Source organism: Colobus angolensis, unplaced genomic scaffold (genome assembly GCF_000951035.1).
Source record: "Colobus angolensis palliatus isolate OR3802 unplaced genomic scaffold, Cang.pa_1.0 Scaffold322, whole genome shotgun sequence".
In the NCBI taxonomy this organism is placed as follows: domain Eukaryota; kingdom Metazoa; phylum Chordata; class Mammalia; order Primates; family Cercopithecidae; genus Colobus; species Colobus angolensis.
The window spans coordinates 1,952,036-1,978,108 of record NW_012116511.1 but is presented as its reverse complement, the minus strand read 5'-3'; the positions used below and the strand labels follow the sequence as shown (position 1 = coordinate 1,978,108).

The window sequence follows — 26,073 nt, the reverse complement described above, 5'->3', positions numbered from 1 at the left end:
ATAGAGACAAGACCTCACTATGTTGCACAGGCTGGTCTCGAACTCCTGAGCTCAAGCAATCCTCCCACCTCAGCCTCCCAAAGTTACAGCATGAGCCAGTGCACCCAGCCTGAGTTACATTTTTTTGAAGAAGGCATTATGGCTACAGAAGGAAGAACATGTCTTAGGAGGGCATGAATGATAGGAAGGAGAAGGGTTAATATGTAGTTGCAGTGGAACACCACAACAATAGTGGGTGCTGTTAGGATCATGGCAGGGGATATAAAAAGACTTATCATATTCTATATATATTTTGATAGTAGAACCAGTAGGACTTACTGATTGAAGACTGTATGTCCGGGGAGAGATTAAAGAAATAAGGAGTTTAAGAATGAGTCATAGATGACCAGTTTGAACGATTGATCAGTTGCTTGTGTTGTCATTTACTGAGCTGAGGAAGATAGAGAGAGGAATAGTTGGTGGGGGTGGGGGGTATGGAATCCATAGTCCAGTTTAGAAATTTTAGGTTTGAAAAGACTGTGAAGTGTAAATGTCAATGTGTATTTATAATATTCAGGTCTTAAATTCAGCATGTCTGTCTGGTCTAGAGATATGTTTTTGGAAGGCATCATAAACTATGGAACTGAATAAAATTACCCAGGAGAAAGTGCAATTGATTAAAAAAAGAGAAAAATAACCCAACCCAAGCCCCAAGGAGCTCCTGACATTGAGAAGCAGGATCAGAGCAGAGGACACAGCACAGAAATATGGTAGAAATTTGAGAAGTGTGATGTCATAGAAGTTGAGAAAAGAAATTGTGGGAGGAAAAGGAGTCAGCTAGGCCCCAGGCTGATGAAAGGTCAGATCAAATGCAGTTGTCCATCAAATTGGGCTGCATGGAATTTGGTGACAAGGACCAGAGCAGTTTTAATTGAGAGGTGGTGACACAAAACAGATTAGAATGGAATGAAGTGTGAAAAAGAAGTGAGGAATATAATACTTGTTAAGAGTAGTGTTACTGAAAATAAAAACATAGATGACTAGAAAAGTTATATGAGGTTGAGGACAGTTTTGTCATTTGTGTTTTGTTTATTTTTGATGGAGACACTAGATCGTATTTTTTTTGTGCTGATAATAAAGACCCAGTAGAAAAGAAAGTTATTACTAATGCATCAGAGAAAGTGAATATTGAGAAGAAAACAGGTGCTGGAATCAGATGACAAGTGGAGCAATGTTCCTTTAGGAAGAAGGACCCCACATCCCCCACATCTCTTGTTTGGAATGGGAATATGGCAACAAGGTTTGGAGATATATGCTTAGATCTCTGGACTTGTTAGTGCAAAGATGGCTTTAATTTTTTCTGTGAGTAATAAGATAAAATTACTGGCTAAAAGAGAGGTGTTAGGAGTTGGGAAGATTGAAGAAAGAAGACGTGGTATGAGTAGTGCATTTGCAGAGTATTAAAACAAAAAACTTATTAAGGAAAACTTCATGGATATCTGTCTGAAAACAGATTAGTTCTCTCCCTTTTCTCAATATCCTTAATTTTTACCCCCTTATGAACATGTAGCTTCACTGGCTTTTAAAAATATGTATTTCAGAAAGAAATCACTTCTATAATAAATCTAGGGATACAAACAATTGAATGGGGAGGTATGGGAAGGGATTTAATTGGGAGAAATGGAAATGGAAAGGGATAGAAATTTGACAATTTTGGGTTGGTTGTGGGAGTTGAACAATGAGAACACATGGACACAGGGAGGGGAACATTACACACTGGGGTCTGTTGGGGGGTGGGGGCTAGGGGAGGGATAGCATTAGGAGAAATACCTAATGTAGATGATGGGTTGATGGGTGCAGCAAACCACCATGGCACTTGTATACGTATGTAACAAACCTGCACGTTCTGCACATGTATCCCAGAACTTAAAGTATAATAATAATTTAAAAAAAGAAATTTGACACTTTTTTGTTACTGCTCAAATTAAAGAGAAAGTTTATTTTATTTATTTTCAGATATGAAGTATCAGTACATAATGTTCTTATGTGTTTGTTATTGATGCTCAGATTTGAGAGTCCTCATATCCTGAGGCAGAAGGAACATTTCCACGGACACATAACACAACTCTAGATCCTTTATTACTTCAGTGATTGCTCTTTTGTTTCCTTTTTCAACTGGAAAAGATGGGCTTTTCATGATATATGATGTTGTACTCAACCATCCAGAAATATAGTAAATAACCCACAAGATGCAATTTCACTGGAGGGGGATCATAAGCTCTGAGAGGGCAGCAGTATTTGCCTCGTGCTTATTTTGCATCTCATCCACTTTGTAGTAATCCCCACACACGAAAAACTTAATTAAGGATGACGGGGAACTTAGAGCCGGCATTGACACAGGGAGTCTAAGACTCAAATACCCTGTTTTAATCAGAATTCAGTTTTTATATAATAAAGTGTTTCACATTTTAAACAAGGAATGAAAAATACAGGCAAAGTTATGGAAGAATGCCAGCCATCAAGTAAACTAACAAGAAAGTGTGTGGGAAATAAATCATAAACTTTTTGTATACATAGCAAAGCATAATAGGATTGAGGAAATTTAGCATGAAATACATGAATTATGTATGTGTAGAAATTAGCTGTGTACGTGGTCAAATATAAGTGTGGGTGCTGCCTTTCTTCCAAATCATGTCAAATATTTTCTGGAAATGATGAAGTTAAGGGCAATTAGTATGTGGGAAAGTGAACACATTCCAGAAAATCAAAATTGCTTGGGATGACATTGGGTACTCTCTTAGGCTAAGATTATATGATGAGTCCTTTTATATCAGCTGCCTTTTTCACAGTACTTTTTCTTCTATTTTCCTGTCTGTGCTTTTTACTTTGAGACTGTCACATTTCAATTCTTTATATCTCTGCTTTATTTTACCATTTCAGAAGCGACACCAAGCTAATGCTTCCTCTAATCTCATACCTGCCAATAACACTAAGGTCAGTGCAAAGCCCCAATGTCAGGAAGAATACCTCTGTCGCAACGTGTCAATAATGGCAATGTTTTGACAAGCACATTTGATGAGTTTCCTACCTGTTATTTTCCATTATCAGAAAACAAACAAAAACAACTTTTTGTTTTAATCTCCAAGACCGACTAAAGCCTTATCTTCCTTTCAGTCTTGTTGGCCTAGGCACAGGCGAGTTAACGGCACCATTTTTGGTGGCATCTGTGAGCCATGTCAGTGCTTTGGTCATGCGGAGTCCTGCGATGACGTCACTGGAGAATGCCTGGTAAGTGCTCTCTTCTTTGGGGATGCTGATTGACAAGTCTGAAATCATCTCAACAGATGCTACAGTTCAGTTACTACCCTGGGGACCTTAAACACTTGAGTCAGTAAGTGCTTTGACAAAGATCTTTGTATTGAACTGAATTGGAACTGAGAATGCTCTTTCATACGTGATCTTCCTAATGAATATGTTTATTCATATTAGTCCAAGAATTAAATTAGAATCACATATATTATTTTAAGGCATAACTTATGATTGGAGATATAACTACCATGAATATATATGGTTTACTTCCTTCTATAAATCTATAGAAAGTACAGTGTACTTTTAAAATAGAGAATGATTTTTATCCCCATAACATGAAAAGTATAAAATATAACCTTTACAGGAAACATAATTAAGTTTTCTTCATGTTGAAAGTGAAAACATACTGCATATTTTTATTTAAAATGTTCAGAATTTAACTAAACGCATAGCATCATTTGTAGATTAAAAATAAAAACAATATGTAATACATATTCACCAGAGCTGCTTCTCCTTTACAATTAAGTCTAAGCTTTAACCAGAAAATAGGTTTTACAAAGTGCAAAGCACTTTCCATCCTGCTAAGAAGTCTTAGGATTGGAGAATTACACTGAATAGACCATTTTGATTAACTCAAGGGCACATTAGTTTTATATTGTCTGACATGGCATGAAGCTTGAAACAACACTTCTCATTTCATTAGTCTTGCAGAAACACAATTTAAAATGGTTCCAATTTAGGAGGATATCACATTCTCATTTCCCTGAAGAATTTAAGGCGGACTCTGTTATCTGTAATTCTTAATATTCTATCTTTCTCTTGCTCATTTCCCCCCATTTCTCTTCTACTTAAAAGCTTCTGGGAAAAATCCAAAATGAAAATTCAGGACTCTCGTTTCAGTGTAATTTGGCATTTAGGTTTATTGATGCTCTTTCTCTTTTCTCTATATAAGATTTTGTTTAATTGCATTGCATTATAAAGCATGAGAGTCTTAATTTGTGGATCAGTAGATTTTTGAAATGACATTTTTAGGAATAGAAAGACTAAGTGATTTTCATTTTAATTATGCCATAAGTCTTTTAAAATGTACTTTGGGAAAAATATTGGGTTACCTTTAAACACTTTACGAACATGCAATAAGAAATAATATTCAGCCCAAAACTGACGTGGAATTGTTTCACGTACCCTAAGAAGACAAAAATAAGTATGTCATAATACCAAACTCATAATGTTCTCTATAGTCATATTTCATGTTGAATTCATTAGGATAAAATCAAATCAAATGTTCATGCTGAATTCATTAGGATGAAAGCAAATTGGTCCATTTGGTGATGTGATATTTCTAAAACTAGAAGCCTTTTTTAACGAACAAAACAGTGTCATTCAGCATAATTTTGAGAGAAAGAAGGGAGAGAACAGACTCTACTAATGAAACCTACTTTACTGATTTTGTTTCATGAACAGAGAGATAGGAGGTCTCTTTCAAATAACAGCGATCTTGAGGCAACAGTGGACACCTTGATGATAAAGACAGAATCTGGGCCGGGCGCGGTGGCTCAAGCCTGTAATCCCAGCACTTTGGGAGGCCGAGACGGGCGGATCACGAGGTCAGGAGATTGAGACCATACTGGCTAACACAGTGAAACCCCGTCTCTACTAAAAAAAAAAAAACACAAAAAAAACTAGCCGGGCGAGGTGGCGGGCGCCTGTAGTCCCAGCTACTCGGGAGGCTGAGGCAGGAGAATGGTTAAACCCGGGAGATGGAGCTTGCAGTGAGCTGAGATCCGGCCACTGCACTCCAGCCTGGGTGACAGAGCGAGACTCCGTCTCAAAAAAAAAAAAAAAAAGACAGAATCTGGTGTTTCCTGAATTTTCCATCATAGCTAGTAAATAGGTGATCATGTAGGATATACTGACTTTCAAGTGCCCTTTCTCCAAAATAGTACTGAAAACTAAGTGCTGATATTCCATTTTGAGTATGTGAGTTCTGATATACTATACAAAGAGAAGAATATTTTAATGTTGCTCATCAAAGGCATTCTTACTGTTCAGTTGACTCTGCATTTTAGCTTCTTATTTATTTTTCATGAGCATTAAATAGTATGGGTTTTGTTTTTTGTTTTTTTTTTTTTGAGACGGAGTCTCGCTCTGCCCCCAGTCTGGAGTGCAGTGGCGCAGTCTCGGCTCACTGCAAGCTCCGCCTCCCGGGTTCACGCCATTCTCCTGCCTCAGCCTCCCGAGTAGCTGGGACTACAGGCGCCCGCCACCTCGCCCGGCTAGTTTTTTTTTTGTGTTTTTTTTTTTTTAGTAGAGACGGGGTTTCACTGTGTTAGCCAGTATGGTCTCGATCTCCTGACCTCGTGATCCGCCCACCTCGGCCTCCCAAAGTGCTGGGATTACAGGCTTGAGCCACCGCGCCCGGCCAATAGTATGGTTTTTACCATGAAAAATAAATTTATGAACGAATGCTTAGCTTGCTTTAAAATTTGATTATAAATTATCTGAAATATATTTTTGACAACAGAACAAAATCTAAACTTGTGCAATAGTGTAGGTCTATATTAAAAAGACATTTTAACTCAAAGTACATTTGAAATAAGCCAGGAAGTATTCAATGTCACATGGGAAGATTGCATGCTTGCTTCTTCTCATGGTTCTTGTGATATGTAATGTGAGCAAAAATTTGTAAAGCGCTTTTGTAACAGGACGCCTGTAAAAATAACCAATTCATCAGAGTGAAGTTTCCATCTTTTTGTTTTCATTTCCATTATATAGGTTGTCTGATGCTATTTTCTGGTTTCCACTACAAAAATACTTGAGTTTTAAGATGATTTTTATTTAATGAAACGTGACATTAGAAAATGTAAAAACTACATATTATTTCTCTTTTAAATCAATAATTGGAAAAAAAAACCCCTCTTAATTATGCAAGATTTTCAGTTGAATGTTAGAAATACCATTTTCAACATGTTTAAGGCATAATTAATTTTTTGATTCCATTTTTTAAAACCCTTAAGTCTTTGAAGACATAATTTTAGTTGTATCAGTGAGATAACATGCAAATAATTTTATAAAAAAACAAAACAATTCTTTAGTAATAGCTTAGTTTAGCTAAACTTAAAAATTGAAGGGAAGTAAAACAAAAATTAAATCAGGGGAACAATCTTTCTCCATGTTTTGCCCATTAAATCCCAATATGCTGCATTATTAAGGCAACTATTCATAGTGAAGTTGACCTTAATGCTATCTTTTAAAACGTTTTGTTAAAAATAAATTTCAGAAAGAATTTTAAATAACTTAAAGAAAAGCCTGTTTTCAAATATCACCAGTTACTACAGAAATACATATTCACATTTTGTTGATGAAACTGGCATGTGATGTGTAAAATTTTTCAGTTTTCTAAATGTTTGATTATGAGTCAAGAAAGCTTCTCACAGATGTAATACAGCAGTGCGTTGTCCAAGCCATCAGAGTCCACTGAGGCCAAAATTAATGTCTAAGCTAAGAGGGCATAGCCCCAGAGGATTTGTATGACTAGCCACAGTCTCCATTAAATCAGCAATTTCAAGCTGAACAATTGATTTTTACCTAGAATCAGCTACAATTTCCATTAAACATATGTTGTTAGTGCTCTATGACTACACACACACACACACACACACACATACACACACACAAAATCATGTATTTTCTTAAGGAAAAAACTAAAGAAAAAATGAAGTAAGATTTGCATAATGAAAAACATTAAAATGAATTTCAGTCATCTTTTTGTAGGTATGCATATGCTGAAATTAGTGTGTAGTTTATAAGCTAGATATTAAATTAACTTTCAATGCTATTTCCCTACTATAAAATTGACCATTTAACATGGAAAAAATATTCTTGCTGGTGGGGAGCAGACTAATGACTTTGTAGACCTATTTTTGGCAGCATGTTGATCCTTGACACCAAAATAATAAACTCTGATGCGCATTTCTTTCTCAGAACTGTAAGGATCACACAGGCGGCCCATATTGTGATAAATGTCTTCCTGGTTTCTATGGCGATCCTACTAAAGGAACCTCTGAAGACTGTCAACCCTGTGCCTGTCCACTCAATATCCCATCCAATAAGTAAGTAACAAACTTACCCCATGAATAAATTCAGCATCCATTTCTGCAAGTACACTTTTCATAGCAAATATACCCTTTCTCTTATCCCATGTAAATAAATAATAAACACAGACATGAATTTTTTTCAGGAAAATAATATGAACTTTCCAAACCTAAGGTATTTAAAACTATGAGGATTTCTAAGAATTTGTAATTTTTTAGCTCTAGTTTTGGTGATTTAATATCTGAGAGTAGAACTCAAAAAGAATTTTGACACCAATTCCAAAGAACATAAACATTTATACAAACACATATAGGTGCATGCATGTACACACCTACACACAGACACATACCCATCTTCATGCCTTAATAAAAGGATACAAATACAGCTAATTTGGATTCTACCCATACACTATTTTTTTGTGAATCTTGGGCAAGTCATAAACCTCTCAAGATGTAAACTGAAGGGGCTGATTTAACTGACTTTTAAGCACCCATCCTATCTCTTCTTTTTTAAAAAATTCCAGTTGTTTACCTAGAACAACCACCTTACAGCAGATTTTCAAAAAACACACAGCAACAGGAAAGAGCACTTGACTTCCTCATTTCCTTACCTTTTAGGGGAATGCTATATCCAGCTGCTTGAATTCACATTTCCTCAGGGCAGCCATCTCTAGGTAAACAGCTAAGCACACCCCAACAAAAATATTCTGTTTTGTTCTTAAATTGGGATACTATGTTGAAAAAAAATCAACAATTGTTACTCAAAAGCAATTACAGATAACTATACTTTTAAATAAAAGGAGATTCTTTTCTGAAAAACTCTCTTAAAGGTGAGCTTAGTGCTTAATGAAGTTCATATCGTATTGTACACTTTCCAGCTATCTCTAGGCACTGTGATAACTGACAGAGCAAAAATTGTCAATGATCTTTAAGGGAGATCTGTCAGCTATAGTCTTTAATGTGAAGATGTGATCAAGTAGGTCATACTTCAAACTCTTACCCAGAATGTGCCTAATTAAAATGGTCTTTTGTTACATTCAATGAATACTATAAGCTAAAGACTTTCAGATAATTCTGACATTAAGTTTAAATGTTCTCCTTGGAACTGTTCTTCCTACTGTTCAATGCGCATGAAATCCTTATCCTCCCAATGACCCTCTTTACTCAGAATTTTTTACCTTACTCATTGTTTGGAAAAGAAAAGAAAGCACTACTATTTAATAAAAGCAGACTGCTATAGTCTAGGCCAAACACTATATTTGGTATTATTTCACCTTCAGCTATAACTCAGTAAGGTAGATATTATTATCCTCATTTTATAGATTAAGAAATGAAAACTATTAGTAGAAAAATGGCATTATGGTGCCAATTCTAGAACCAGAATCTGGTTTAAATGCTGGGTTCCATTCTTTCCAGCCGTGCAACTTTAGGCAAGTCACTGAAACTCTCCGTGCCTCACTTCTGTCATCATTAGTTATAATAACAGGACTCTCATAGGATTGATGTGGGAAAGACATAATTGAAATGTGTAAACCACCTAAACTGTGACTGGATATGATGAACCCAATCTAAGAGCTGACTGTTATTAACCTGCTCAGAGTCATAGAGCATTAAAGTATCAGAGTTGGAATTCTAGTTTTAAAATCCATGTGCTTTCCAAATCTCTACAGTCTACAATGAAGACTTTAAAAAAAATACATAGTGCATTTTAAGTGATAACACTAAAAGCAATAATTAATTCATTAGATAAGTCAATTTATCTAGCAAGGTTTTGAGAAAATAAGACGTTGGTTTAATGCAGGGGTCCTCAACCATCTATGGCCTGTTAGGAACCGGGCCGCCCAGCAGGAGGTGAGTGGTGGACGTTACCACCTGAGCTCTGCCTCCTATCAGATCAGGCAGGCATTAGATTCTCATAGAAGCTCGAACCCTATTGCGAACTGCACCTGTGAGGATCTAGGTTGCACACCCCTTTTGAGAGTCTGACTAATGCCTGATGATCTGACGTGGAACAGTTTTATCCCAAAACTCCTCCCCTGTGTCTGTGGACAAAATTGTCTCCAAAACAAGTACCTGGTGCCAAAAATGTTGGGGACCACTGGTTAGTGTATATTAGTGATCGGAACATTTCCAGGGCTTAAGGCATGAGCCTGAATGAGCACAAAGCTGAAGATTCTTTAACAACCAAGGATGTTAGAGAAGAAGAAGAAGGCAAGAGAGAAACCTATTGGAAAATAATGAATATAAGAGAACAAATGAAATATATTCCTTCATAATTAATGGCTACTCAAGTCTATGATAGTCACAACATCACACAAAAACCTGCACTCTGGTATGTAAGTGAAGAGTTAGATCACCCAGTGGAAGACCTACTCATTTGCCATGGCTGAATGGCATTCTCTTAACCATTCTCATTTACATGAAACTCATTGTTCATGACTAACATGCATTTGAGGAAGGATTTCATCTGGCCACTTGTATTGCATCTGCTTCTCAGCCAAGATATCAAGAGCATTAGCACCACTATCAATCCAGTAGAGCTGGCTGCTCATTGCACCATGTGAATTCCAGCTGAATACATATTAGAATTATATAATTGATTGAGTATGTAAACCCTATGGATTTACCCTCAAGTCTGACCAACATTTACTATAAATGCAGAGGAAACATTAGGGAGATAATTTTGCTTGGATAATTATAGGCATTCATGACCCATTGTTGTCTCTTTATTTGCTGTGCATTTACTTGGATAATGGGTTCTAATTGTTGTTTCTGAAAAAGAAAGAAAGTCTGCAAGCATTAAAACACAGTCTATCAGTGCCAAAGGGGTTGGGGTTCCAGTGTCCAATAATGTTATTTCCTAAAAGATGTGTATTCCAATTTGGTGTAATTATGTTGATCCTGATTTTTAAAAATGCAGATAACACAGTGATAGCAATACCAGTAACACCAACTGTTTAAGGATTCTTCCATTTTCAAAGTGCTTTCACTTAAAGTAATTAGCAATTATTAGTAAATATTATAATTAGCAAATTATCAAATATTAATATTATAAAATATTAAAACTAGCAAATTACTAAATAATAATTTTATTTTTAGTAATAGAATTGGGACTAGAGTAGCAATCTATTTTAAATTCCAGCTTTCAATGTGGTATTTTAACAAGCAGAAATGGAGGGCAGTGATAATTCACTTAGTTTATAAATCCTAGAAGTTTTGTGATAGGATTATAATGTCTTCTACATTTAAAACAATTTAAAACAATTTTACATTTAAAACAACTAGAAAATTATCATAGTTTAACTGCACAACTGTGATGAGAAAAATCCATTTTCATCTAACAACCTGAAATGTTTGAAAAAAGTCAGTAAAGAAGACACTTACTGACCTAGGGAAACTATCCTTTTTAAAAAGGTTTTGTAAAAAACGTTACTGTTATAATGTGAGCTAGAAACTCTGAGATATGAATTGAATATGTGCACCTAATCCTGAAGATGGGATTTTAATTTCCATGGGTTATTCAGAGAGAAAAAAAAAAAAAGAGCTAAAGGTTGCCGCAACCTTCATGGGAAGTCTAAAGCTTAGTGATAGTTTTACCTTGGTGATTTATCTATTTAATCCCTGATCATAAATCTTATAGATCACAAGCATTTTGGCTCCAAATTTCTTAGATAATATTGCTAAATAAATCAAATGTGTAAGAAGATAGAGATAGATTGGTGTAATTATTATGATGTATGAATACAGACAAGCATATAATATTTAAATTATACATATATATCAACTTCATCAACTATTTACGGTGGTCACTGTGCTTGGCCTTCTCATCTTGTTGATGTATCTATTCTAGCTATAGATTGTAACTAAGCAGTAAAATTTATCAGGAGAGAAGCAAATAAAAATGTAAGTATCCCAAATGTTTATATTCACTAATTTCTGGCATCACATAGCTTATAGGTTAAATAAAATATGAAAGAGACATGTGAATCTCTGCCTTTGAATACTTAGGATGTGTTTGAAAATATAATATTATTGAAGTTGTTATAGATTTTCAGTATTGGCACAAGGCTGGGCAGAGGTAGGCCCTCAATAAGTTCTGTCTACTAATATCATTGTAAATACTACTGCCTTGTGTGGGTCAGGAATGCTGAAATTTAAGTTTTTGAAAGAATGAAACTCAAATTTAAGTTGACCTTTAGATCATATTGAATGCATATTGTTAAAATTAATATAGAGAAATATATTCCAAGACAAGAGGTAAATTTAAGGAAACATCCAATTTAACCATATTCTCTAGAAAATTGGGAATGCTCTAGATGCTTTAGTACTCTTTCCTACGCATTGTTTTATGTCCACATGGGAGATTATGATGGGTCTTCCTGGTTCCATATAACAAAGGAAAAAACTAAAGTTCAGAGAAATTAAATGCCTTGGTAGTGATTATACAGCTTGCTTGTGGCAGAACCAATATTGGAACTCATATATTTTGACTCACCTCTCTATGCTTCTTCCAGTGGGGCTCCAGTAATAGAAACAATTACAGAAACATTGAAAATAACCACAAAAAAAAAAAAAATCAATAGAATTTAATGTCAGACAAACTGTAAATGTTCACTCTAAAAATCAGTAAATCTTCACTGTTTGGCAAGAGTTATGTTAACTATGCTACATAGTTACAGTTATATTAACAGGTATGTTAATATAAGGGGCTACAACAGGATGCGAAAACTGCAGATTTAATTCTTTAACTATTAACTAAATACCTTAAACATTAAATCAACATACCTTAATTTGTTTAAAAATTTGTAAAAAAAATTAAAAAAAGGCAAAGTTTTTGACAAATTAGTAAATTGTATCTATAATTTATTATGGCACTATGCTTTCATACTTTTTCAGTATAAAAGGGTTTATCAAATCAATCATATTATTCCATTTTGCAGAATGGGAAACAGATTTAGAGAAATATATCATTCAAAGACATACTTAGAAAATAAATCAAGTCTAATTAAAAAATCCAATTGTGGAGATTAAATCAGATTTCATAGTACTTAAAGGTAATTAAAGAAATAAGTGTTTGCGTAATGATTCTTCTGAGAATAAGTAGGAGAGATCATTGAACTGAAGAAGAAAAAACTTAGAGAGAAACTTCAGAAATGTATGAAGCTAACACCAAAATCATGAAGTAAACGATTTTTTTCTTTTTCTCCTCTTCCTCTCAGTCCTCTGCCCCTTCTCAGTTATGTGTGGATAGTCTCCTTACCCTCATCGGCAGCTTCTCCACTGACATTGTGTAGCCACTCAGAGTGGTTTCTTTTCCTACCCAAGATGATAATTAGTTGAAAGGAGTCCTGATCCCCTCTATATGCAAATACAGAACATACCCTGATTCTCTAACCCTCATGATGGAAGTTTTGATTTTATGCTCGTGATTAAAGGAGTGGTTGTTTTATATGACATCACAGTCTCAAGAAGCAATTCCTTATATTTTATTTCAAATGCATGACAGTTAAAGACACACAAAATATTCTCACACATTTACTTAATATGTGTTTAATTTTATTTTAGAGTATTGGATTAACTCTCTGGGGGAGCATTTTATGTTAGAACTGAATTTCAGGACTCACAGGAGAAGTTTCCCTAATGTCTGATAATCAGGAATTGTTGAGCTTCTATTGAGCAACTGGTTTGTTTTTGGCTTCTGGCTGCTCTGAATTGTTTACCTGTTGATTATTCACTTTTACATTAGCTGTGAAAAACCTCAAGGCCAAATGCTGAGCCACCATTATCAAATGGACATACCTTATAACATGCAGTTTGAATTCTAAATACACCCTTGAGTTTATCTTTATTTTAGTTTTTTTTAATCTTTAACCTTGCTTTATTCTTAATGCACATATTTTGACAGATAGAATTAAATTACTTTTAGAACAAGATTGATTGTTTCTGTATGTATGCATGTACATGCATAAACATACATGCATATGTTGACATACATAGTCACATGTATACACGTGTATGTACACATACACATATGCATACATGTATACATACTTATAAGTAGATCCTTATAAAAATAAAAGTGTATATTCAACCATTACAAGGGATTATTTTCATGTCCAGCTTCTTATTGGTTATCCCAATAACAGCTTCCCTTCCTCCCCTATTTGTGGAAAATGCCTGCTGCTCTTGGCTTTTCTGTGTTTCCTGTGGCGTGGTTTGGATAATCCAGGATGAAGAACATTCTCTGCTGGTGTGGAGCTAGCCAATTAGAGATAAATGACATAATCTTGGAATCACTTGAACTCAGTGATGATCTCAAAATTTCCTCTTTGTATCACGGAACAATTAGCTTCATATCTTGGCCAAAATCAGTGCTAAGTCACTGCATTTGCCAATGCAAATTCTGTAGACGTTTTTTACTGTGCATGTTTTATTTCTCATTCTAATTTTATTTTTGTTGTTGAATGCCATCTTCTGCCATAGCTGTAACTGCAATTACAGCAATAAGAGAGAGAATCTTCAGTTTATGTTGTTGAAAGAATATCAAAGCACAAATACAGATATATTTTATGAGAATGTTTTATTTGGATGCATTATATCAAGTATCTACATTACTAGAAACCTAAACTTACTTAATTCTTACCAGTAGGTTTCAATGACAGTTGGTTATAGGAAGAAGAGAATTTCACCTTAAGAATCTAAAGTCCTAGATCCCATACTAAATTCTCCTGGAAATTCTGTATATGACTTTGGTTAAGAAAAACTGTGCCTGCCCTAACTAGCTCATAGGATTTTGTGAAAATGTGGTAAAATTGTAAATGTATTCTGAACTGTAAGGAGCTAGTCAAATCTAACATATTTTTATTGCTTAATTTTTTTCTTGAAAAAGTGTTGATTTTTGTCAGTGGACACCTTTTACTTACGTTGCTTTTAACTGACATGTGAATGCATTTAAGAATTTGAAGTATATTTTATGAATAGGTTTAAAGTGTAGGGTGCAGTGGCTCATGCCTGTAATCCTAGCACTTCGGGGGGCCAAGGCAGGTGGATCACTTGAGGTCAGGAGTTCAAGACCAGCCTGGCCAATATGGTGAGACCCCATTTCTACTAAAAATACAAAAATTAGTCAGGTGTGGTAGCACCTGCATGTAATACCAGCTACTCAGGAGGCTGAGACAGGAGAATCGCTTGAACCCAGGTGGCAGAGGTTTCAGTGAGTCAAGATCACACCACTGCATTCCAGCCTGGGCAACGGAGCAAGACTCTGTCTCAAATAAAATAAAATATTTTTAAAATTTTCAGAAGCCTTGTCAACAACCATTGACACAAGTTATGACAAACTGATGTAGGATTATAAAAAGTAATTGGTATAGTTTTCTTTCAATCAGTGTAGTCCTATAGAGGGGGTATTTTAACCTGCGCGTCTTCAGTGCAATCCTGTCAAGAAAATCACCCGTAGTAAACTGTCTTTGGATCATGTGTAGCAAAGTACAGGATGCTTTATAAAAGGAGGTTCTTTACTCGCAGTGCACATGCTGGGTATGTCTTGTCTGCTGTTCATGACAGCTACCATAACTCCTTAATGTGGAATCTTTGATCCAGATAATATTTATAAATTCAAAGCATCGCAGACCAGGTTTTATGTCCTTGACCCAGCAGATTCACTTAGACTTTCCACTGAGCTGAAATGTTTAAAACGTAGACTTACCTGGTCCTAATATCTTGCTAGTATCCCAAAAATGAGAAGAACTATTAAATCTTTGCAGAACTACCCAGAGTTAAGCCAGAGAAATATCATTCAGAAATAGCATTCATGATCTGATCTGCACCGAAGTTAAGAAAGTATTTCAAAGTAATTCAAGTGTCAGGAGCAGGATGAAATCAGAACTTGCAATGTTTAATTTGTTGTTCTTTCTTTAATTCATTTAGCCATCAAGCAAGCCTCTGTGGAATTGCCCTGTCATATATAATAGAAAATAAATCTACTTAGGGAAAACATAATAAGAGAAAGATTAATTGAGGGCATTTCCCTTTGAAACGGTAGCGCAGCAGACCTTACAGAATTCAAAATGGTTGATGGCCCTTCAGAGAGCCAGTCGAGAACCGCATTACCATGTGTCAATCTTGGGGTAGGGGTTCATGTATGAGAGGTGCCTCTCACAAGGCAAAGAAACATGACTGGAGTGAAACATGTTGTTGAAGGCTAAAACTAGCACCTGAGTTCTCTGCTGGTTCTTCATCTGGTGTTCAGCTCTATTACTTCAGACCCAAATTAGAACTATGTGCAAAGAGAGAAGTGAACTTTGAAACATGCCAGAAGGTATGAGATGGCAAGGTTGCTTTTGTTTGTCGAGGTTTATGATAAGTTTAGGTAGAATATGCACACTTGATCTCTTCTGAAAGCTTTCCTGAGGATTCCATCAGTGTGAGGGCATACCTGCAAGGAAGCACATGCCACAGCCTGCACACAGGCATGCCCCACTATGGCAGTAGCTGAAGAAGGAAGAACTGCCACCACCACTGCCACATACTGAGATTTCCAAAATCTCTGACAAATTTCTTCAGGCTGCTTCAAAGTCAGAGGGATTTGGCTAGAGAAGAAAGTATGTGAGGCTGCATATGTACCAGGCCTGGAGGAATTTCTAAAAAGCAGCTCTACATTTCCACTTGTTACTGATGATCATGACCCAGAGCAGTCGAAAGTCAGTTAATAACATGTCGCAGGGATACTGCTCTCCACTGGGCTATATTCATGTCTGCAGAAACAGCAATGTCATTTCATCCTCCATTGGCCAGACCCTAATCTCCATCTCTGGGGCGAGAATGACCAGCCTGTACTCTTTTGTCAGAGTAGTAGTGGAGAGAGAAATGAGGAAATGCTGCTAATGACTTTGTGTATGTGCTTCTTCCTTGTCCCTGTTTTCCACAACAATATCAACGTAGCTTTAGCCCAACGTGCCATTTAGACCGGAGTCTTGGATTGATCTGTGATGGATGCCCTGTCGGGTATACAGGACCACGCTGTGAGAGGTAAGCGTGTACTGCACTGTCTTGCAAAATGATTTCTACCTTGGGAGTTATAAAACCACAGATATAATCATCCTTTGCATCATCCTTTGGAGAAAAATGGCCACACTTAATGAGGTGAAATAAAGTTTCTCAACACGCTTGTCAAACAAATGCATTATATTTTTGTAATTTATTTATTTTTCAGAAATTGCTTCATAAATCTTCATTCACTCAGAGAATATCTGATTAATGTTTTAATCTTAAAGGTTAAGTATTAACCTACAATCTTTGTAGAAAGTATTGCTCAAGTGGAAAGTCATGCACTTTAAGATTTATCTTGCTGTCTATGTCGGCACCATTTATTTTTCATAATTAACTTTTTGTCCTTAAAATGTAGCTTAAATGCATAGTTCATAGTTCACCAAGTGGTTCATAATTTACTTTAAATATACTTGAAAATAGAAACAAAATGTAATTTATTATCATGATTTGTATCCTCTTCTAATTACTCCTAAACCAGTATTTTAATTCCTGTTGATTTTACTGAGTTGCTTTGCAGTGGAAACAATAGTATTATTTTATGTGATTTGTGTGATTATATTTCCTCCTGAAATGTTTTTGAAGAAATAATTCTTCTATATATTCAGCCTCAGCATAAAAATGATACAAACTTCCCCCTTGACATCATTGCCAAACACAAAGACCTCCCTCTGGTTTCAGCACTGGAAATGTCCCTGCTGCTACCCTTCCTGGAAGGGAGGGGTGCAAAGGAAGTGACCTGCTTTCACTCATCATCACTGAGGATAACCCTGAAGAGGGCTGTTTTTGCCCGTCTTTTCCTGTCATCTTGGCAGCTATCACCCCCTGTTTCAACCAAGATGCATAAAATTAATGAAGCAGGAGCCTATCACCCAGAGAGAATTTAGCTAGCGACTAGCAATCTGTGGATATACTGCCAGTGACAGTTCCTAGCAGCAACAAGTACTATTTGTGAGTATGGAAGCATCTGTAAATTAGGAATGTAAGAAAAAAAAAAAAATGAAACAAGCAGCATTTATTTGCAATCAAGAAACTAGATATCTTTAATTGTGTGTGTGTCCGTGTGTGTGTTTAAAGAAAGGCATGTGCATATTACTTACTATAATAGGAGAACATATCATTGCCAAGACAGATTTACATCAAGTGCTTAAACCCCCCAGTTCACTACAGGCAGCCTTTTTTTAGCAACTGGAAAATGACAGCTGCTCTGTCATACAAGGCTATTAAATCCACTTATCTAGGTGAGAATAATCTCTGATATATTTATATTGCTTTGCTTTATGTACTATACTCCCTATACATGTTAGACAATAGTTTCTGAACCATCTATAATTTGAAACCCTGCATTTTGCTTAACAAGCATCTGTTTAGCAACTACCATGTGCTGGGTATAGGGCTAGACATTGGATATAAATATATGCATTTTCCCATCCTTGCCCTCAGCACCTCACATCTTTCTTTAATGCAAGTGAGGATGGTTGCATGTATTCTTCAGAGAATTCTATTTGAATAGCAAAAATCACCAAGGAACGAAATACCTGACAGAAAGCATGATTTCCTGTCTAAAATCTGTATTAATCTGATTCAGAAGATGGCAACATGCATATGCAGTGTAATGAATGGCATATCTTATCTCCAGCTCAAGTTTTTCCACAACTGATACCATATTTTTCTAGCCAGAATTTAGGTTAGGGTTTTCCAGGAATATTCAAAATTTATAATTTCATTGTATTTATGTGAGTCAAAAGAACCCCTTAGATAGATCTAAAATATGAGGGAAACATTTTTTGTTTGAGATGTGCCTGTTGAAGTAGAGGAGAGGGAAGATAAGGGTCAGGGTAAGGAGGAGACACTGGTTGCATTGAAAATCTTGTAATCAAAACCATTCTGTAAATGATTTGTGTGATCAGCTTATGCACATCATCTAAATAAGACCATAATTTAAAAACTAAAGCAACATTTCCCAAATTGTAGATGTTCCTGGAATGAAGAATTCTGTGATCACATAAGTTTGGGAAGCATCCATTTGCATGTTAAAAGTTCTGGCATGTCCTACAGTGTGTAATGAAGAAATCTGTTCAATTTGTTTAGCTCAGCATTTCCCAAACTTATGTGGCCATAAACTCTCTGCTTTAACTATATAGCAGGAATATATCTCAGACTACAGCTCAGGTGGGACAACAGTTATAACTTTATAGTCTTTATCACAATTTAATGTATATTTTGAGACACCTTTCTCTATATGTGGGACCTGTGAGGGCTTAGAAACATAATCTGAGCCCTTTTCAAGTTGTTTTCTTCTCCTCTCTCCAAGCTTGAATCAAAGTTCTATTAAGCTTACCTAGTACCAAAGGCCTTGTTATGCAAGGGTAGAAGGGATGGTATAATGTCTGTGAGTATGTGTTGAGCAAGGGGACATATGGTAGGGCCAGCTAGTGCTGAGCATTTCACCCGAGCATGTTTCTGCTCACCTTTCCCTTTTTTCCTGTCCTCCTAATTACCTTTCCTTTCAGGTCTAGAAAGCCTCCCAACTACTTTCATTCCATTCTTGGGGGCACAGGAATCATTCAGCTTTTTTCATTCCACACAAAGACCCACCAACATCTCTACCATCATCATTTTTCCAACTCCATCCCATTTTCTATTTGGAAGAGGATGAGCTACATTCATGGAACTGGTGGCTTTCAGAGCTTGGAGTCTGGAAGATTCCTATGTCTCTGCCTTCTGCCCTGTCAAATCCCTTCACTCAGACATGTAGCATAAGATGGCCTTGCTTCTTGAATTGAGGGGGTGAAGAAAACCAGTGAACAGGAGTGGCCAAACAAGATACAACAAAACATGGTCTGGTATTCTGTCACAAGTAGAACACTAGTTACAGCTTGGAAAACGTTAACTTATGGCCAAAACACCACTATTTTTGAGGTATCACTGCTTTGCTGGGGAATGTTTTAAACAAAGGAAAAAGAAGAGTCAGAGAGTGAGGGGAAAATGTATTCATCATGGCACCTTTGCTAAGATTCTAGACTATTATCATCTGGACAAGAGGAGAAAAAAATTAACAAAGAGACAGTATCTTGAAGGGCTAAAAGGGATTAAGTAAGCATTAGAGCATCAAGAGCAATTAAAAAGAATATTGAGCTAAAAGTGAGTTAAATGCTGAGGATACCTGCCTGATCGGACACTAAGATACTTTCAGAATAAGTCTGTAACCTCAGCAACATGTCATACATTATGGAGAAGGCATTTCAAAAAGCCTGTGGCAAGTTCACCTGGTGGGTTCTATAGGACAACATGAAACTTAATGGGATACATAGACCTCTTAAGCCCTCCCCACTCCCCAGCTGGTAAATTTTTAACAAGTCCTCCCTAGGTGAGGAGAGAGGGGTCAAAAGCCAGGACTAATTTCACAGTTGCCACTGAAAATATGGAAGGTATTTAAATCCAATTGCTTAATATTTTGAAAATTCACCTACAGTTTTATCCTCAAGATTCATATCAGGTATCGAAGAAATTCCTTTTTGTTTCTTAAACTTCAGTTCCAAAATCCCATTTAGTTTTTGTCTGCTTCAGAATGTCTGAATTGGAATCAAATCTAATCACCCCTCTGATCACTATGCTCTTGAGACCTTCTGCTCATTTCTGAGTCTCCTTGTGCCTTTGGGTCCTGAATGCAGAGCATGGGCTACAGAAATAATGGCGGGCGGAGGGGGGGATGCTGTTATACCTACTTGCTAGTGCCGTTAGCAAAACTGCGACTCCAACTGAAGTGTCAAGAGGCCACTCATATGTGGTTGTGCAGTTTGTACACTGCACAAAGGCCCTCAGGGAAGGGGAAGATTGAGGGCTTGAATCCAGTCTGCCCTGTTCTTTTCCATGAAGTCCCTGGGTGTCTAGCTGTGTCCACTGTCTCTTTACTTTTTCTGCATGTGTCTAGGGAGAACACTTTCTTCCAACTTGCAAAAGGCACCATTTGAGCAGGCAAACACCCTCAGTCTTTTGCTGACTGTGTCAAATGGGAGGAAGTAAGAATACAGCATTACAGCCACGCCTCTTTATACAGCAGCCACCCTCTTCTGTGCCTTTACCAATACTGTTCGCTCTGCCTGGAGGATTACAGCCCTTTCACTCCTCCGCCCGAGGCTAACTAATCCCTGTTCAGCTCCCAAATCAGCACTATCATCCTGAAAATGTCCTTGATTAGGCCTAATCTGAGTTGGTTGCCCTTTTCTGTGCTGCCATAATAGCATTTGCATATCTCCAGTTGTTCTACTGCTACGTTTTAAAATGTGTGTTCATTCTCCATGGACTGTAGTATAAGACCGTACCTTCTTTATATTAGCACCATGTAAAAGTGCTCAGCTGATTTTTTTTTTTTCTTTTGAATGGGGTGGGAGAAACAAGAGCTTTTCTCGTTTGCTTGGCTAGATTAAGCTAACATTATATTGCTTCATTGTTTTCAGTGTATAGATAATAGAAATGTAGACCATGATTTTAGCCAAAAGTTGCTGGAAAAATGATGGTGCAGAATGAGATAAAAGTCTCATCAGTGCGGTTGCTTTCTTCTCATTGTTGCTTCTCTGCACGTCCGCTCTTTTTCTACCTCTCCCTCTCTCTCTTCCTCTCTCCCTCCCTCCCTCTAACATTGTTCCTAAATTATCAATAGCAGCAAGAGTAACAAATAACTGCATATGTTATCTGGAGTCTTATTTACATTTAAATGGTCCTTTTTCAAAATATTGCAATTTGATTTGAAAAAGGTAACAGATATGGAAAGGAACAATGCCTTTGTTATGTCAAGATGTCCGTTTCCAGCAAGGCATTCAATAAACTATTTTTTAAAATGCACTCATTCTGCCTTGCATATGAAAATGAGAGGGCTTGACATTTCGCATTAGAATTATTTTTGGTGGAGTGAAAAACCAAAGGACTGTGATTTCAACTGATTTTAATTAGGTGAATCCAACTTGATCAGACTCTAACACATTATTTTTATTAATAAAATGTATATGATTAGCAGTATTATATTCTCTGACCCTCAAATTACTTTTTAATTCCTAGTGGAACATCTTCAGAAATCTCTAATACTGTTCCCTGTATAGAAACCCACACCCATACACTAGTAATGTGCTGAAGTGTTGCAGAAAATAGTCCCACTTTCAGGAACATGGCATATGATTTTTCTATCATGCATATTCACAAATTTTCCTTACATGTCCTGCAAGAAAAAAAATAAAAGACACATACTTCTTTAGTTATTCTATTTAATTATAGTTATCTTCTTCCTGAAATGAGTTTTTTTTTTTATTATGGAGAATTTCAGTCTTATTAATTGCTATCTAAGTTAAGAAAAATTCCCAGATCTCGTTATATAAAGCCATCTCTCCGAAGGGCAATAAGTCATCTTGAGGAAAGTGAGCTGAAAATAATAGGTTTTCGTTTGCTGTGATAATGATCATTGTATATCCTTATTCCAGTGGCGCAAAGTCACTCTCTTACTGGTAAACAAAATGAGATGTGAATATACGTGGATGTGATCATAAGCTCTTAATATTAAATAAGGCAAGAAGAATCAGGTTAAAATTCAAAAGAATCTTCTTATCTTTATCAAATGTCTCTCCTGAAGGGATTTTGGGGGAATTTTATGCACTCAAATTTTATTATATATTTTATAATACAGAATTAATGAACAATTATATTTGTGGTTGGCAGTATTCTTCTAAGCAATATTTATATAACTCATAAATGTATAAAATCTTTTGTGAATATAAGTAATTTCATTTACAAAATTATGATAAAAGATCAAATCTGTGAATTATAGTACCTAAATATCTGTACATTTTCTAGAAAACTAAGAATAGTCAGTGTATCTGCACCAAATTAATGACTCTGCCCCAGAATTGTGATTTGTTAAAGTACTCTCAACATAATGTACTGGATTTAAACCATTTTATTTCAAATGGGAGAGAGCCTTTCTCTAAATAATGACTGCATATCTGTGAGTAGATGAGCATAAAAGTAGTGTACTACTGAGAAAATTATGTTCTCCCACATTGTTTTTGATCCCCTTCAATTTTGACACTTGCTGCAAAAGACATAAGATGGCAAAGATAACAGAGCTAGCCTGACCGTAAGATTCAGATGCCCTGCTTTGTTTCTCCTTTGGCAAGTGTGGCTTAGTATAAAGAGTGAGCAAATGTCATTGAAAGAGAAGACAGAGCAGAATATAAATAGGCGCTGCCTATAAGGACATTTCCGCATGCCTGTAGCAGTAAGTTGCATTTTAAAACATAACATTTAGGTCAGAGAAAATTTGCTGCAATAATTTTTAAAAAATCTTCTCTGCCATGCCCTATAAACAAACTTTTGTTTTTCTAATAATATGTATATAGATTTTGGTAAGAAAGAAACACATAAAGAGAGAGAGAGAAAGAAAGAAAGAGAAAGAAGAAGGGAAGAGAGAAAGAAAGAAAGAACCTGGATTTGCTAATAGAGTTGGCAGGCACAGTTCAGTATCACCTTATGGCATATTCCCATAATATGCAGGCATGCTTTCTCAAACTTCCCTTTAGTAAAGCCTTCAATGAAAATCCACCTCTGAATTCATATGCAAATGAATGCAAATAGATTATTAATTCAGATATACCCACAGCCCCCACCCAATTAATAAGAATCTTCTGAGTCACAGTTTCTAGTTAATAAATTCTGAACTCTTATTACTGAATTTTCTTGTGAGCCTGTTTCCTCATAACAAGTTCTGGCTGCAACAACAACAAAAAATATGAACCTTACATATTTGTAGAGAAAATAACCAACTGGAGTAGGGACACATGATGTGTTGTACTACAAAGGCTTTCCAACATGGACCTGGATTCCTCCAGAGTGCCAGCAGCAGATTCTTATTATGCTTTGGTCTCGTCTTCAGTGCCAGTGACAAGATTATATTTTTTTTTTCGGGCTGAAATCTAATTACTAGTGGGCTGGCAGGATTTCATCTTGTATCTACACTGCAGTTGTAGAAAAACATTTTTTTAATCACTTTGCGTTTGAGAAAAGGAACACTTAAAAGGAAAAGCCATCATCCTGGGAGAAAGGGAGAATGAAAAATATGTAAACATTGCCCCAACTGAGGTTCCCCCCAAAGGCTCACTGATGAAATTTCTTGCCTTAGGTGTGCAGAAGGCTATTTTGGACAACCCTCTGTACCTGGAGGATCATGTCAGCCATGCCAATGCAATGACAACCTTGACTTCTCCATCCCTGGCAGCTGTGACAGCTTGTCTGGCTCCTGTCTGATATGTAAACCAGGTACAACAGGCCGGTACTGTGAGCTCTGTGCTGATGGATATTTTGGAGACGCAGTTGATGCAAGGAACTGTCAGCGTAAGTCCTGAACTATTGATGCCCCTGACAGAATTGATGTATTGTACTTCAAAGTAGCTGATGGGTTCTTGACTGTGGATTAAAGAGTAGGAAATTATGTGGAATACATGGTTGATAGATGCGCAGAATATACAGAGTCTGCATATTCCAGAACATTTCCTTGTACTAACTAATAGAGGAAATCCTTTGAAAATTGCTGTGTTATTGAAGCATCACTGTTTTCCAAATGATAAACATGTTTCTATTTACATGCGGAAGGAAGTTTTTTTAATGAACTTATGTCCACGGCAGGAAAGAAGAATTTGCACATTAGGTAGACCCCATGTATCCTTTTTTTGTTTATCTCAATTCTAATCACTTGCTTGAAATAAATTTTTCTGCCCATGATATTTCAGTAGTAGCCACCGGAAGATGTTTATCAGTTATGCTTTCATGTTAACTTTACAGTGTCGTATTTTGTAATAGGTGTAAAATTCTGCCAATATTTTCACACATTGGCATTTGTCATTGTTGAATGATTAACCTCATTTTAGTTTCATAATAGTAATTTAAGGACTATTTCTAGAATGCTCTTTCAGTGTTTTCCTTCCACAAAATTAGCTACTTTAGGGCTTCATCCATACTAGTATAATACATTTCACCCCTCTTTACCTGTTTAGCTGTATTAATACCATATAGAATTTCCAAATCCTTAATGTCAGTGTGATTATAATATAAAGGGGGATCTTGTTGCAGAAGGTCAAATGGAATGTGAATCCAATGTTAGCACTTGGCCATCATCAGCTTCATCTGCTATCAAAATGTTTAAGCACAGTAGGTTATGAGACTAGCCCATCCATTCATTTCTGTCAAGTTTATGTGAGAGGCCCTTCCAATTATTCAAGTGGGTCCCAAGACATGCAGAATTATAGAAACCACTGTAAATGTAGCCTATCATCAACTCTACTGTAAGCACCAAAGACCCAGTAGGGTCCCCTATTTCATTAACAAATGTGTCTCTCTCATCACAGGTTTAGAAGATGAGTTCTAACTTTGTTATTTAATAATGATAATTTGTTGAATCAAAACCAGATCACTGTCTGTACCAACTGGCACCTATTAATGTAACCTGTACATTGATCTTTTTTTAAAGTGAAATTTCCAACAGGCTCAAAGTGCCATTAAACACTGAATTCTTGACAAATGTGTAAAATCATAGGGAGCCTAAGAAATTCTTCCTTTCCAACAGATCATCTAGGATCTACATTTTCTAGCTGTGTGCTCCTGAGCAAGACATTTGACCTCCTTGAGACACAGTTTCCTAGTCTACAAAAAGGGTCATGAATTTTCTGTGGGGACTAAAGGGTTTGGCACATAGAGGGTATCCAGTGAGTTCCTGAGTCCTAGAGATGCTCACACATGGTAACTGTTTTTGGTAGCAGTGCTCATAGTAGCTGTGCATATCAATTGTTCACCAGTGAATTCTAGGGCTAAGTTAGTCATTTACTGACATTTTATCCTGTCTTCCAATAACCCCCACCCCCATAAAGTTAGGGATATTATTCCACTTATTTTATTATGGTAAACTAGGGATCTGTGGCATGAAGTCTTAAGAACATAAAAAAAGAATGTGAGAATAAAAACATTTTGACCATTACCAATTTTCTTTCTTTTCTTTTTTTTTTTTTTTTTTTTTTGAGACAGAGTCTCGCTCTGCCGCCCAGGCTGGAGTGCAGTGGCCGGATCTCCGCTCACTGCAAGCTCCGCCTCCCGGGTTCACGCCATTCTCCTGCCTCAGCCTCCCGAGTAGCTGGGACTACAGGCGCCCGCCACCTCGCCCGGCTAGTTTTTTTGTATTTTTAGTAGAGACGAGGTTTCACCGTGTTAGCCAGGATGGTCTCGATCTCCTGACTTCGTGATCCGCCCGTCTCGGCCTCCCAAAGTGCTGGGATTACAGGCTTGAGCCACCGCGCCCGGCCGACCATTACCAATTTTCATACTACTTGCCATGAGTATAGATGTGATTATAATTTTTGATGCTCTTTGCCATATAATCACAATTAAAATTATAAGAAGCACATTTGTTATTTATTTTTATAATTTTTCATGGATACAATTATCACTTCTATGCATAGGTGGTAAAACCTCAAGGAAAGTTCATGAAAATACATTATTTTAGTTACCTATAGATTTGTTTAAGAAAAGTATACCACTACAAAGAAATATGTTTTGCATTTTAAATTTGTGTATATTGTTGGTGTCATACTTTTCCATTGAAATGACA

The 26,073-nt window shown here is 36.4% G+C and overlaps 1 protein-coding gene across 1 annotated transcript in view; it reads left to right on the top strand.

Moving 5' to 3' along the window:
* The window catches only part of LAMA2 (laminin, alpha 2), a 613,484-nt gene that overhangs the window by 357,595 nt on the left and 229,816 nt on the right, over positions 1 to 26,073 (top strand). The window contains exons 17-20 of the mRNA XM_011951660.1: positions 3,154 to 3,267; positions 7,273 to 7,400; positions 16,326 to 16,412; positions 23,599 to 23,810. Coding sequence (XP_011807050.1) covers positions 3,154 to 3,267; positions 7,273 to 7,400; positions 16,326 to 16,412; positions 23,599 to 23,810 — 541 coding nt within the window. The remainder of the gene's footprint in view (positions 1 to 3,153; positions 3,268 to 7,272; positions 7,401 to 16,325; positions 16,413 to 23,598; positions 23,811 to 26,073) is intronic.